Genomic DNA, 14,955 nt, shown 5'->3' with positions numbered 1-14,955 from the left:
TAGATATTTTAAAACTAATCAAAATGCTCAGTGTTCACATATTATTCTTTTGACATTGTTTTCTTGCAAATGTTTTTCTTTCTGCAAAAACTCTTTACTTTTCAGACTTATTTTTTGCTTATTCAGAACCTAACAAAATTTAAATCGAAGCTAATGATTAAAGAATTAAGACAAAGTCAATGTGCCCCACTGTCCCTGCTAACTTTGCAAGATTAATCAGGTAAACTAACCTTCAGAAGAGTAATCTTAGATTTGTATTCTCCCATACAACATAAGTAAGCAGCTGGCAAATGATTACTGGTATAGTTTAGAAGGCAATATCTAAATCCAAAGTTTGGGGTTTTTTAATGGAAATTCTGATATGAAAAAAGTAGAAGCTCTAAGAAGAAAAAGGTTTTGAACATACTTTCTTAATGTCATCTTCAGAAGCCTTTTTAAACTCATTTTCAAAGGGACTTGCTAGTTCATTGAATAAGCCCACTTCTTCACAGTTCTTCAAGAATCGAGTTGGTGTTGGTGTCTGATCTGAAATGAAGTGCATAAACAACCCACAATTTTATTTTGAAAATACTATTTATAAACCTACTTATGGTAAATATTTTTCAGAATAAAAGCAAACAGAAAGAGACGACGCGGTAAGGAACTCTCCCATGCCTCGCAAGCAGGCCCCTTTCAGCATTGCAGGGAGGCCAACCAGAAGGCAGACTCCACCTGCTGGAGACAAACAACTGAAGTTTGCAAACCACTAAGCCCCTTACAGTTTTGGAAGGGTATCAAAGCATTTCTTCTGTCTGTGTCCAGAAACCAGAGGGAGCTATTCTCAAGTGCTAGTCTAGCACAGCAGATCACTTCAGTGAGCAAGCAGGCTCTGTTTTCAAATAAAGGTAAAGGCTACATATACAGGCTTTAATTTAAAAAATAGACAGAGAAATGCACAGCTCACAGGCAGCTTGCTTTTTTCTTCTCATATTCTGAAGAAAGTAGTGATTACTTTTAAGCGTGTGAAACTTCTGAAAGGAAGTGTGATGTTACATACAATTTTCTATTGACTCCTATGATGCCTGTGTAGTCAAGTTGGAATCATAAGACTTTTGGTATCTGCACGACTACTGCATGAAGTAGTTTCAAATAAGTCTTTATAAGAAAGTTTTTAGTACTATGTGCATTCCCCTTATTTCACTATTACTACCAGGTCAAAATTAACATTTGCCACAAAGTTACCTGCACTTAAAATACTGTAAAATGGTATTATGTGCACCTTACTAATGTAAGCTGGCATTCACAACTAACAACTGGCTGCAATGAGACAGACACTGCCATGGTTTCATTCTCAAACACCTGATTATTTGTTAGGTCCCCTTTCTTTCGAGGTCATTGCCAGGGATCACGTAGATCAACTTAGAATTTTAAAATGTGTAACTGCTGGTTTAAGACTAACAAGGGTTTTTGTCTGCTTGTCCTAACAAATCAGCCTCTTACAAGGAAACAAAAAATCAAAGTATCTGAAAGCCTCTGTGAAGTTCATTTAGGCTGTTCCACGAATGAAAAAAACCCACAGTCTGACTATAACATTAGAATAATTAGCATGTGCTATCTTCATTCAAGAACTTTAAAATTTATAATAAAATCAGTCATCCACTGATGATTACTCCTGATCCTGGACAAACAGAAAAAGTTAATTACAACTGACCAAGGGTATACCATGAATTCAGAGGTAGAAACACAGTAAAAGTATTTTGATTTTAAGCTAAAATTAAAATAATTTTTTTCTTTCTTCTACTATCCCATTTAAAGAATAATAATTACCAATTCATTCTTCTAAAGTCACCATAGTATGTAAAAACCACTATGTATTTTAAAATTTTAGAGACAAGTAATACCGATGAATAATTCAACACAATTTAATCTAGTTACAGATCCTGTTAGGCAGAGCCTTTATTAGTGTGTTCTTACTGAATGCTTCTTACATAAGTTAATCAATTATTAAAGTATTGATACTTGAAAAATATTTAGATTATACATCAGATCTAACTAAAAGTTATTTTTGGAAAATAGCACTGCCTTCAAATTCTGACAAAAGCTAATTATGTAAGAAAATATTGCCTAAGCACACATTGCAGACAACTATAATGAAGAAAATGTTTCATATTCTCTTAACAGAAGTCTATGCATTATGTACAGGAAAAATCTAAGCACTATGTACAGAAATAGTCTATGCATTATGTACAGAAAATACATAAAACATATGCCCATTCCAGCAGAAAAGTGAATAAACTAGTTATAAAAGTATATACTAACCAGCCACAATGACACTATCATTACGAGCCGGACCAAATTTCAGTGTCATCTCATGTTTATGTTTATGGACAGCCAAATGATCCTCATTGGTAAAACGCTGCAGCAGAAAGTTTTAAGAAATAGTTGTAATTTTGAGTGTGAACAAAGTCAATACAATTCTACAAAAAGTAAATTTTCAACATGTAACAGACAACCCTCTTAGGCAGATATATGTTGTTCCTTGGTCAACAGTACCAAGCAGAAATATTACAAAACTCAAATGATGGTCATAGTAACTAAATAGTAATGGTATGAGGGCAATGGTAATGCAAGTACCTGCATTCATCAAAAGCCCAAGATAAAATTTCAAAGTGCTGCAGACTTCATCAACTGTTCGCAAACAGCCATTTGTCATACTAATGGATCATGATAATGTTCAGCAATTGACTACCACTATTTGATTTCTGTACTGTGTATATTATCACAATAGTGAGAACTGATCTGTAATTGCAGACTTCACTGTATTTAATAGCATAAAAATAAAGTATTTTAAAAAAAGCTCCTGCCCCTGACCATTTACTATATAAAAAAAGAGGTAAATAGAATGGGAAACACTGGAACAATGTCAGTCAACTGAAAAGCTGTTAACGAAATAAACCTATGAAAATTTTAAAAATCTCTTAGGTTTTCAGACGTATGCCAGTTTTCTGCACATATGCCCCAGAATTTGGACTACACTCCCCCCCAAAAAAAAACCAAAAAAAACCCCAAAAGCAGTAAGCAGACAAACTAGGTGCTGTAAAATAGATATTCTCACTTTTACCAACTTAAAATTTGCTATGCCTCTCTAATTCTGGGCAAAGATAGTGTTTCACCTGAGATAATCCAAGAAAACATTTCCCAAGATGCAGGTTTACTAAAAAGAATATATTTTATAAAACATTCAAATCCTTACTTTTCTTCATGAAGTTGATTCTGAAATTGTTTTTTATTATTCCTCAGTCATTTAAGCCACTCCACATGTATCTTTTAACAGATACACACCAAGTGTCATCTCTCACAAAACAATACAGAAAGCTTAGTTGACCTCTGAGTACATTCACCCTGTATATTTCTGTGAGAAAGGACACGTATATGTGGAGCTGAGAGGAAAATTCAAAATGCAGGATCACTGAAAGACAGGGTGATACAGGCCAGGCACTTTTTTTGTTAGAAATCTGTTGCTAGGGGTTCCAAATGCCCAGCTCTCCATAGCTCCTCCACCTTATCTTTGTGTTATACAGAGCTTAAGCCAGAAACTTCAGTGTTCTATCACACTAAGACATTTAAGTACATCTTTCTGTCTCACTATGAGATGGACAGGCTCCTTCAGAGGGAATAGGATCTTCAGATTCTGACACTCTCTCCGTATTCTATAGTATGAACTAGCATCTGGAGAAGCCTTGCCTGTTTTTCAGGGACACTTTTTCCTTCTTTGCTGGAATCAAGGATTGCTGTAGCCCCATGATGCATCTTCTATGAGATTTAGTGGCCAAAACACTCCTGACAGAGCTTACATTGAAATGACATTCAAATAGGATAGGGACAAACATGTTGATTAGGAGAAGGCAGTTCTCTTCTGTTACTTTTGAATGTGTCTGAACATATCAGACAGAATAAGAAATCTTAGTTCTTTCCCGCCTTAAGCACGGAAGACTCCATTAAGACAAAATTACTGCGGTCATTCATCCTAAAAACTAAGTTATGAGAATAAAATTGAAAAAAAACCAAATAATTCCAAGTGCACTAATATAATGAAAAAAAATATAGCCTGTTCAAGAAATCAATTCTATATAATGGCAGGAAGACATAATATAATGAAGAAACTCAGCTTAAGAAATAAATTCTATGTAAAGGATGCAGGGATGTCCATCTCATGCAGCAGATAATGCAAATTCATCTATTTTCAGGTTACTAAATTCAAATGTTAAGGCAGTTTAAACCACGACAGATCCCTAGAAATATGTTTCACTATTTTACTTTTATTTTATCAATGTTAATAGCTTCAAGTCAGACCATTACCTGGCCACATCCAGGGGCAGTACATAAAAAGGGTTTGTCATCACTCATATTCCACAGGTCGTTGTGCTACCTGTATTGAAATGAGAATGGAACAAATTTTACTAACATTGCGACAAATTATCAATACATCAACATCTACAATATTTTAATATTCCATGGGCAAGCATTTCTGCCTTCTGGCCAAACTAAGAACCAAAATACCTGGGATTCAAGTAAAGTCTGGATTCCAAACTGTCAGGAAAGTACACAAAACCCAACAGACACACAGTAGGTTTTGAACACACACCCCAATTGGAAAGGCAAGTATTTGTACATAACATGACTGAAAATAGAGCAAGATAACTTGTTACTGAAATTATAATACAATTAGGTAATAATGATCCAATCAGGTAATAATGATCCAATTCCCACAATTAAAAAAAGAACAAAAAAGCAGACAATACCAAGTGGTTGATTCCTTAGTCTTTTCATGATCTTTAGAGCTCATCTTTAAAAGCAGGTCAGCAGATAGCCCTTTATGTAAACTGCTACAAATTTAACTAAAACCCCCATGTACTCTAGTAATGTTTCAGCTACACAACTGAATTACCAACAGGCTAGAAACTATTTAAGAAGAGAAGAGATATGAGTAACATTTTGTGCTGTTTTGCATACTCACCCCACATACTAATACACATACCTGCCAGATTTCACATATAAAACTGTTTCATAGGGCAAACTATCATATCCTCCTTTTCATGGCAATGAACTGTAATTGGAAGAAGATATTTATTACTGTGCATGTTAAACATGTAATAATACATGGTTTTGTAAAGATAAATGATACAGTGCCCACTATTCACCTATGAAACACAACAGTTTTTCAAATAAATGGTTTACTTCAATACATCCTCTAATTAGTTGTGGCATCTGTGGTTTCACCCCGGAGGAAATACATTCATCTTTAAATATGAATATTTGTATGGAGTACTAACAATGTTAGTTCTAAACACTGCTTAGCTTGATGAAGCAAATAAAGATGAATAAAGATGTCTTTATGATTAAAGATCATAAGCAGGATAAATCCATCTCTCCCCTCACAGGCTGGTCATGAAAAGTTCCAAGTGTTCTGAAAACTGTCTAACCATCCTAAGAATGTATTCTTCCGGTACACTGTTCAGCACTAGACACAAGACAAATCAAGTAAGCGTAAGCAAACTATAGATCTGTAGAGAACACATTATCTGATCCTTCTGCCTGCTCCTGTACAGTAAAAAAACTATTGTATAGACTTTCTGGATATTACTTCAAGGAGAAGGATAGCCCAGTGCCCTTGGTCATGGGCACTGAATAGCAAAGAAGCAAAATATGGTGTGAAGGAGATTCCTAAGTGCCACTTCTAAATATATACCTTCAACAGAATGAGGATACTGAGCTGAGATCACAAGCCAAGAAGAGACGAATGGCTGCCAGAAACTTTAGAGCCTTTGGCACTGACAACTCAGGGAAATTTACATTCCCAAAGAAAGGATGCCAAAGCAAATCAGGAATGGAGATTGTTCTGCTGTTCTTCGCAAAGAATTCATAACCTGTCTCAGGTTTCTGAAGGGATTAAATATTTCTTGAACTGTTCAAATTATGAACTTGGTACTGTCACCAGTACAGTATTAACAAGGTTATGGGCAAGTCTCATAGGCAAAGTTATGGGCAAATTCTCATGACCAAGGCTAAGGCTTAATCTGAAAAGTAAGGCACTTATCAATGAAGCTTTAGGATTACATCCCTATGCTATCTGGAACTTCAAGAGACACTTAAAAACTATCCCATAAGTTTACTATCTTTGTTTAGCTATGCAACAGTCAGATTTCTTAAATGCATATTCAAAACTAACAGAGTCAGTGTTCTTTAGAACTCAGTTTGCTTTGTTAGATCTTGATCTTGGGATACCATGTAGTTATACATAGGTACAATATGCACAAATGGATACATATTATGAGCAGAAGAATTACATCTGTATCAGAAGTGTCTGAAGGTGTAGGAAACAATTCTGTTTGGGGGTTTTTATTTGTTTTCTTGTTCATTTTTTGTCTGTTTGTTTGTGCTTTTCTTAATCTGAAGGGTGAAGATTTTGATGTCCATACAGGGCATTTTTTCCGACTCCATTACTATAACTTACTGTCATCTTTTAGCATTTTTCTTAGATCATAAACTGTAAAGATAATTTTTTCAAGTCTGCTTATGTACTCCTTTAAAGGAATATTACCAAAACATGCATTTACGTATGAAGTTGTTATCTGATTCCACGTATTGGTTTGCAAAGCCCGTGAATTTCGAATGTCTGATACAAGCTAAAAATCAATCTTTGTAAAAAAGAAAACCAATCTTGTCCTCCTGGCAAACTTACTGGAAAAAAGTTGGAGATAAATTCATTTCCTGATCTTTGTAATATTATTTGACTGCAGGCCACAAGGAATTTTGTGAGGTAATGCCTTGTAAAAGGATTCCAGCTAACATCTGAGGGGAAAAAAAAGTACCTTGAAGCACTGAAATTGTTGCACTAAAAGAGAAAGAAGTTCACTTATGCATTCCAGCAAGACCTCAGACATTATATATCTAATCAGAAAGCAGATCTGACAGCATGGGAAAAAAAGAGCTCACATTGGTAAATATAGCCAAATTGGTAAAGATTTTATTTTAATATTACAGAGATGAATGCAAACTTTGCATCTAGAACAAAGTAACTCCACACAACAGTGCAGGCTGAGGGCCAACTGGCTTTCAAGAAGCTTTGGGGCAGAACCTGCAACTCCTTGTGGACAAACGGAACATGACTTAGCATCATGTCATTTGCAGCACTGAAAGCTAACAGCCTACTGGGCTGAATCAGCAAGAGTATAGCAACCAGATGAAGGGAAGTGATTATTCTTCTTTATCTGGCACTCATGAGACTACAGCTGGATTGCTGTGTCCAGATTTGAGCCCCTCAAGACAGACGACAAACTGGAGAGAAACCAGCAGGGACCCCACCAAAATAGTTAGCAGGCAGGACTATTACACACAAGAGGAGTACCAGGAACAAAGTTTGTTCAGCATGGAGAAGGATGGCTAAGGAAGGATCTAATTATGGTATTACACTACCTAATGTATTGTTATAGAGAAGATAGATCCAGACTCTGGGTAGTGTACAACAAAAGAATGAGATGCAACATTCACAAGCCACACTAAGAAAGTTAAAAGCAAGTATAAGGGGAGAGGAAAAAAGAGAAACAAAAATCACTCAGTGAGGGCAGCTGAACACTGGAACAGGTTGCCCAGTGGGGCTGTGGAATTTCCATTCTTCGAGATAAAAATTTCAGTGGATGAAATTCTGAGCAATCTAGGATAACTCTGAAATTTGAAGTGTACCATAAAGATGCCATAGCTAGAAACAGAGGTGAACAACCTTTCAACTCAGCAAAATCTGAGTAACGTTCTGACAGTTTAAGAAGACTTAGTGCGGTTAACTTTACAGCCCAACAACTAATACTGTTGGTGCTAGGGAAAAAAGACAAACAAACCCCATCTTTTGCCTCCTCTGTGTCTTCTGCACTGTTTGTTGCCTGACAGGAATAACAAGACTAACACACACTACGGAAGGCAGATTTTCAGAAAATAAGTTTATGATTGCCATGCTGATTTCAAAAGGCTGTTGGAGACTGACTGCTCTAGAAGAGAACATCACACTAAAAAAAAAAAAAAAAAAAAGTAATTTAGAAAATACTCTTCCCCTGAAAACCAAAATAGCAACTTAAACGCCATCTTGACAAAAATGTTACTCACCCAACCAAATGAGAAATAAAGTATGTAAACTGCTAACCCAATTGCTAGAGATGAATTGTAGCCACCTTGGATTGTTACCCAGGCAACGGCAAACACCTTGTCCCATAGTAAAAAGATGGCTCCTGAAGCAATCCAATCTGAATGTGAAACTCCAGCCTTAATTTATCTCTTCAGATAAACTAAACAATTCAGTGCAATGATTCTTACTACAGTCCACTGAACTGCAATTTTCTTCTGTAAGCCTTCCAATCCTAAATTCCTTTCACTAGCATAAAGACACCCATACATAGAATTCTCTCGAGTCACACTGAGAAACAGGATCAGTGCTGAACATGGAAAAATCATGAAATAATCTCTGCAATATAATCAACTTTGGTACTTAAATCAGAAAGCAGTATCTCTTTTTTGATGTTTGCTCTATACTTTCAACACAAAGGTAGAATACTTTCACATCATGTCTATTTAACATGTTGTAAGATTTGCAAGCAATTAACTAATATTTAGGACAGTGTGCTTATTGAAAAAATAAAGATGTTTTCTACGAAAAGACACAATGTTTATATAAATGTACTACAAAAATAGCTTCAACAATTATTTGTATATTTTGTTAAGATTTTTAATTGAACATCTTAGGTACACTTTCTGGAAACTATTACTACACACTCTGAGGCTTGCTTCTAAAATATCCTCCTGTAGACAATTTGTAAAAGAATAGAATCGTATGCTGACTTAAGCAATGTCTTGTTGACTTATTTACTGGTAAAGGTTTTTCCGTTTTCTCTTAATTCTCTACATACAGGAACATGTAAAATAGAACTAACACCTCATTTTTTTTTCTATTAAACATTTAAATAGCTGTTTAAAATGTGCACATATTGATAAACCTTATAAAAACCCCTCCAAATTTGCTGAGAAAAATCATTCTTCATACATACCGAGTAAAGATTCATTAGACTTGTAGCTAAAGCCTCTACACACTTTACCTGTATAAGGCATGCTGTATGCCAAAAGACCTCTATGCACTAACCTGCTCGTGGGCTGTGCAGTCTTACCCTGTAATTACTTATTCTAAGCACTGTAGCAATACCGAGGCTGCCCTCCTGTAACACTAGAGCTGACACTAAACAGCATGGAAGAAAACAGACTGAACTCAACACAAAAAGACAGACAACTATACACATACCTAAAAACCCCAAACCAACAAAATAACAAAACCAACCACCAAACCAGCTTTTTAAGGTCAGCATTCCTCTATGGGCCACCAAGCAAGAAGAGATGCACATTCTCCCAAGTGTGTCACTCCCCCTAAGCTGGACAGTCCATAGAGGAAAATCTGACAGCCTGCCAGCTACTGTAGTAGGCTGATTTATCTACTATTGCTTACATGTGACGCAAACCACAGTTTTGTGGCAAGACTGACCACCCGCATGTGGCTCCAACTCAAGTAATATCTGTACATTCTGGTTTGAAAAAATGAAAGTTCAACAAAAACTGGTTTAGGCCATTGAGACAAATCAGAATTACAGTAGCCCATCAGCACTGAGACTCCCCTGGGTCTATACGTTACAAAGTGCTTAAGTTACAGTATCAGTGATGTCTTTTCCTACGGATGTTTGCATTTCCTCAAGACCAGTCATGTCTATTCAACATTTCCTTTTATTCTTTACATTTGATCTGGAATTGTGCCCCTTTTTACTGCATGATGCAAACCCTTACTGTATACAGAATTATTAACTCTTAGTAAGCTTTCCTGTAGATCCCATCACAGTATGTAGTTGCTTTAGGTAGTATAAGATTTTTAAGATTTTACTTTAAAGCTTCATTTTTTAATAGGAAACTGAAGCATAAAAGGGCAAGGTCAAAAATTTTCAAAGTCTTTATCAACTTTAAGAGTTCTACTTGAGGCGCATACTTTTTCAAAGTGAAGTGGACTGAATATATTTGCCGCAGTAAAGAATGACATTATCCTAATGATTATCTGAAGAGCTGAATTTAGTGTTTTGCTTGGCTCCATACAAAAATTCTAATAGATATGCTTCTTTAGAGTAAAAGAAATAAATAAAATAGAAGCTATTTTTGTTTTCCAAATTTAAGCACTTCAAAATTCAAAGAGATGGCTTTCTCATGCAACCAATCAATGCAAATCAAAATGAAAAGGGCACCTTCTATACTTTCAATACTTGCACACAACATTGCACAGCTTAAATTTTCATCACCTTCCACATTTAAGCCTATCTTTATTTCCACCGTTTTCGATAGAGGCAGACTTGCAAGTTCTACTTTCAGTAAAAATCAGAAGTTAGTATGTAGAATACACCACTTCATAAGAAGAAACATAAATAAATAAAAACATAATTTGTATTTTAAAGGAAAAAATAATTGCTTCACTTACCTGGAGGGACTGGAACAGCTTTTTTTTTTTTCCCTGTTTCCTATAAAGCAAGAGAAGAAAGATGAAGCAAAAGCGGTGTAATTAATACTTGACCATTACAGTCCACTCTCAAACACGTTCTGACTGACTGTATTTGTGTAATGCCATAGAATTTAGCATTCCTAAAACTTAAAACTGAACGATGAAGAGCATGGAGGAGAAAAAAACCTGAAAAATAAAAATACTCCTCCTCTTTAAGAAAGTGGGATCACCAGAAAGTAGCTCAGTAGATACTGCAAGAAAACCGTAACCTGTAGTCCAGAATATTTAAAGGTTGTAAACCTCAAAAACTGGCAAGCAGTTAAACAGGAGCTCCTTTTTCACACTTCACTGCTTAACACAACGGTTGTGCTATTTCCTAGAAGACACATGACCTGTTTCAGAGAGTTCTGGGGAAGAATAAGGAAGAATGTAATGCCTGTAGCATAACGCTCACATTTTTTCTTTCAAAAAAGTCAAATGTTGGGCACTTTTTGCTGATGCTATTAGTTAACTTCTTGTAACTGATGTCTAAAGTTAGTTCTGTACCTTTCATGGTTTGTCTAAGATTCTATAAAGGGGAGAGCATCTGGACAAGATGAAAAGATGCAAGAAGTGAGGATGATTGACTTAAGTTCAAATAGGAACAAGAAAGCCAGCTGGACAGTCACATGGACAGAAACAAAGCAATTATGTCACTTCAGCTTTGTAGAAGAAGCAGACTTTTTCCACATAAAGGTACATTTCTGGTAAACAGAGAGCACTAATGGAAAAATAAAAGTCCTCAGGCTTAACACTTCCTGTTGGCTGAATATGGCAGCTCCTAAGTCACCCCTCTGGCTTATTTCCAGAGGCACCTTGGTCTTTCTTTGACCTACTAGAAACTCATGCTGTTTGAATTACAGCTCTTGTAGATAAGTGAAAGGCCAATGAACCTCAGAGAAGATATATATAGGGGTTAATATTCCACTGATATTTTCACAATTTGCTTAGAGAGACATTAGGACTTACCTTCCCCAGCTCATTTATCTAGGTTTGAATGTCTTAATTTTGCCAATCAATCTAAGAAACATTAGAAATCCAATCTTGTTTTCCGACGCTACTTTCAACAACTACTAAAAAAAGCTTAACAAAAAGTTATTTCATTTTTAATTTTTCTTTCAGATTGCATCCCTGAAGTATAAAACTGAATACAATAATTAAGAATTTAATTTAAAAAATATTTAAATATATCATAATATCCCACTACAGAACTCCCATTACTCATTAAAACAGAACGATTTTCTTTCCTGTGAGGAATAATACAAATGACCACTGTCATTTACCTAGAAAGGGAAACATAGTACATTGCTTGGAATAGAAAGGAAGCTCCTATCTGAGCTAGAGATGACTGAAAAGTTCTCAGGCTGAACTGAAAGTGACGAAGAACAAAGTTGGAAACAGTATGGCATAAACTTGGGAAATTTTTTTTGCATAATTATTAAATATTGACTCATATTTGTATCACTATATCAAGTGCACATTATTGATTTGAAACAAATGTAGTTAAGTTACGCAGGGGGACAATGATAACTTGAAATCTATGCATTGTTCAAAAAAATAAGTTAATAGTATTGAACCATGTTTGCTCCTCTGAAAACATTTAATGTGTTATTTTTATACAGAAATTAAAATTATTTTAAGGAACCATAACAAAAAATTAGAAATAACATATGAATTTTTAAAGTTAGTAAAACTTCTCAAAGCCAAAAATGTGCATTTGTAAGTTTAAGCTAATTAATAACAGAAGGCAAAAAAAAAGAACAGCTGATGACAGAAAAGGAATTTTAGGCTCAAGATACACCAAAAATTTAATTAAATTAGATTCAAAGGAACACCATATCTCAGGCTGCCCAACACTATGGTCACACAACAGAAGTAGAATGAAAACCAGAAGTATTTATAAAATGACGTATGATCAAATATAAGACCTGAAACCACGTTATGTTAGATGCCGCATAGTCTAGATGTTTCTGGAAACAGACATACCAAACATGATCATATTTCTAGACTTCAAATCATGATAGAAATAACAAATACACTGTGAAGAAGAAAAAAGGCTCAACTAGTTGATTAAGTATTAGCACGCAATATCAGTACTAAAACATAAACTCATAATGGATTTTAAAAAAAGCTGCTTCACTCCATGTACACATTGATTTTACTATTTCAAACTTTTTGATGCATTATCTAACAAGCAGTCCCTGACAAAGTTAATATTATTTAATAAGACAGCTTCCCAATTTTGATTCTGGAATGCAGAATTATAAACACTAAGAGAATTCAAGTGAACACCTAACTTGACTACAGTTTGTCCTTCTGAAATTATGTCTGCAATCGGATGCCTGTTAATAGATGGTAACTTATCTTTAAGAGAAGGCTGAAGAAATCATGTCTAAAACACTTGTGGAAAACCAGGGCCACAAGGCAAGGTCCTTCTCATCCTATCAGCTAGTGCTGAATTTAGCATCGAACACAGACCTAGCAGTACTATGACCTTAACTTCACCAACATTTGTTTCTATTAACTCTATCTAGCTTTGCACTCAGCAAGAGCTTGGGACATTACATTCACTGCCATGAGTAGAATATGGCAAGAATAAAACAAAACCATTATTTTAAAACGTGGAAAAGAAAATACAGCTTGGCCATATTTAGGGTCACTATTTCAAAAGCAGCAGCTGATTCAGAATTTTGAGCTTTATTAGAATTTCTCATTCTAGTGCAAGGAGACAGGTGTCAGTATCAGCATTTGAAGATAAACATCTCTGGGAGAAAGCAACATAATGAAAAACAAATCAGTGACACAGAGTGCATTGATATGACATTGAAACATACTCATGGATCTCACTCCAAGAGAGTGTAATGCAGAAAGCTTGTAGCATGAGTAAGACTGCAGAAGCAACATGGCAGCACACATATTCCTTAACTCCAAACATAAAGTTGCATCATGGCATAAAACATCTGTGCCTAAAACATCGTGCAGCCGTCAGTGCTTGAAGGTTTGGGATGTGTTTTTTTCACGTGAAAGCTTAGGAGACCTTTTATTAAGACAACTCGAGAGGCATAATGCACAATAACAGGCAAAGTCAATAGGAGAACTAGTCCAAAAGGCCCACGTCCCAGGCAGGCCTCCACCTGGTGCAGAAGAGCTGTTCTTACCCTCCCTCACAACACACCCCACGCCCCCCCGTACCCCTCTCAACACCCTCCGCACGGCACCGGGTACGGACCAAGATCTCCCTTCAGAGCAGAAGACGGATGCAGGGAGAGGCCTCCTTGGGGCTGAGCTGAGGCGGCAAGGCCAGGCCTGGCTGCCCCCTTCCTCCCGCACTCCCCCCACCTATCACCTCCCGCCGCGGGCCAGGCCCAGGGCAGGTACCAGCGATGCCCCCGCGGAGCAGCCCACTTCCGGATGCGGGGCGCGGGGAGCTGCATCCCCCTTCACCACTCGCCTCCCCGCTCCGCCCCGCCCCGCGCCCTCGGGGCGCCCGCCAGGACCCCTACCTCCGGGCGGGTAACGGTCTCCGCGGCGCCGGCCGGGCCGCCCCGCCCCAGCTTTAGGGGCGCCGGGAGCCGCAGGCCGCGGTGGGGGAGGGGGCTGCCGTGGAGAGGAGCGGCGGCGCCATGTTACTGCCTCCCGGGTATCCCCCGCCTACTGCCGGGGGAGCGGGGCCGCTCCCTTCCCTCCGCCCTCGGTGCGCTCGCCCGCCCGGGCGCCGCCGCAGCGCGGAGGGAGGAGCCGCCGGGCCGCGCCGGGCCGCGGTCGTGTTTACAAACTCACCCCGGGAACGCGGGCCGAACCGCACATTAAAGGCCGGGTCCCCCACAGGCTTCCGTCACTTCTCGCGAGAGCTCGGCTGACATCTCCGCGGGCAGCGAGGCGGTGCGGGTCACGTGGCGGAGCGGGGCGGAGCGGGGGGCGGCCCGCGGTGCCGGTTGGGCGCTGCCGGCGGCGGACGGGGCGGCCGGAAGCGCCGAGTGCCCGGGTGTGGCCGGGGCGGCCCAAGGCGTGGCTGCGCGGGGGTTGCTCGGTCCGGCCGCGGAGGGGTGACCGAGGCGCTCGCTGCCTCCCGGGTGGCCCTCGCATGGGGCTCGCAGCAGCTCTGCGCCCAGCGTTCAGAGCAGAAACGCGCCCCCGGCCCTGCCGGGGACCCAAGCGGGTGTGGCTGGCTGAAGACCTCGCCGACCACACCGGCGCTGGTAACGCTGCCGGGGTGGAGGATTTGTGCAGCCATGCCGGGTGGGGAGCGCGGAGGATGAAGCGCCCATCCTCTGCTGCTGGCTCTGCGGGAGTGCTGGCAGCTGCTGCTGCTGCGGCCGGGGGAAGGAAGCAGAAAGCGGTTAGAGCCTAAACCGCTGCAAGGCTTT

The 14,955-nt window shown here is 38.7% G+C and overlaps 1 protein-coding gene across 5 annotated transcripts in view; it reads right to left on the bottom strand.

Annotated features, from left to right (window-relative positions):
- Positions 1–14,428, bottom strand: part of ATF2 (activating transcription factor 2) — a 45,771-nt gene extending 31,343 nt beyond the window's left edge. For 2 of the 5 annotated variants that reach the window (XM_030488660.1, XM_030488663.1), the window contains exons 1-6: positions 14,369–14,428; positions 10,529–10,568; positions 5,018–5,086; positions 4,339–4,408; positions 2,299–2,395; positions 407–525 (exon numbers count right to left, since the gene is read on the bottom strand). In XM_030488660.1, the coding sequence (XP_030344520.1) occupies positions 407–525; positions 2,299–2,395; positions 4,339–4,386 (264 nt within the window). In that variant the 5' untranslated portion in view covers positions 4,387–4,408; positions 5,018–5,086; positions 10,529–10,568; positions 14,369–14,428. Of the gene's footprint in view, positions 1–406; positions 526–2,298; positions 2,396–4,338; positions 4,409–5,017; positions 5,099–7,874; positions 8,040–10,528; positions 10,569–14,091 lie in introns of those variants that run through there. The other 3 variants (XM_030488661.1, XM_030488662.1, XM_030488665.1) reach the window with 3 other exon arrangements.
- Between the last annotated feature and the right edge of the window lie 527 nt (positions 14,429–14,955).

This window comes from Strigops habroptila, chromosome 5, assembly GCF_004027225.2.
Source record: "Strigops habroptila isolate Jane chromosome 5, bStrHab1.2.pri, whole genome shotgun sequence".
NCBI classification, from domain to species: Eukaryota; Metazoa; Chordata; class Aves; order Psittaciformes; family Psittacidae; genus Strigops; species Strigops habroptila.
The sequence above is the reverse complement of the archived record's forward strand: the minus strand, read 5'-3'. Positions and strand labels throughout refer to the sequence as shown.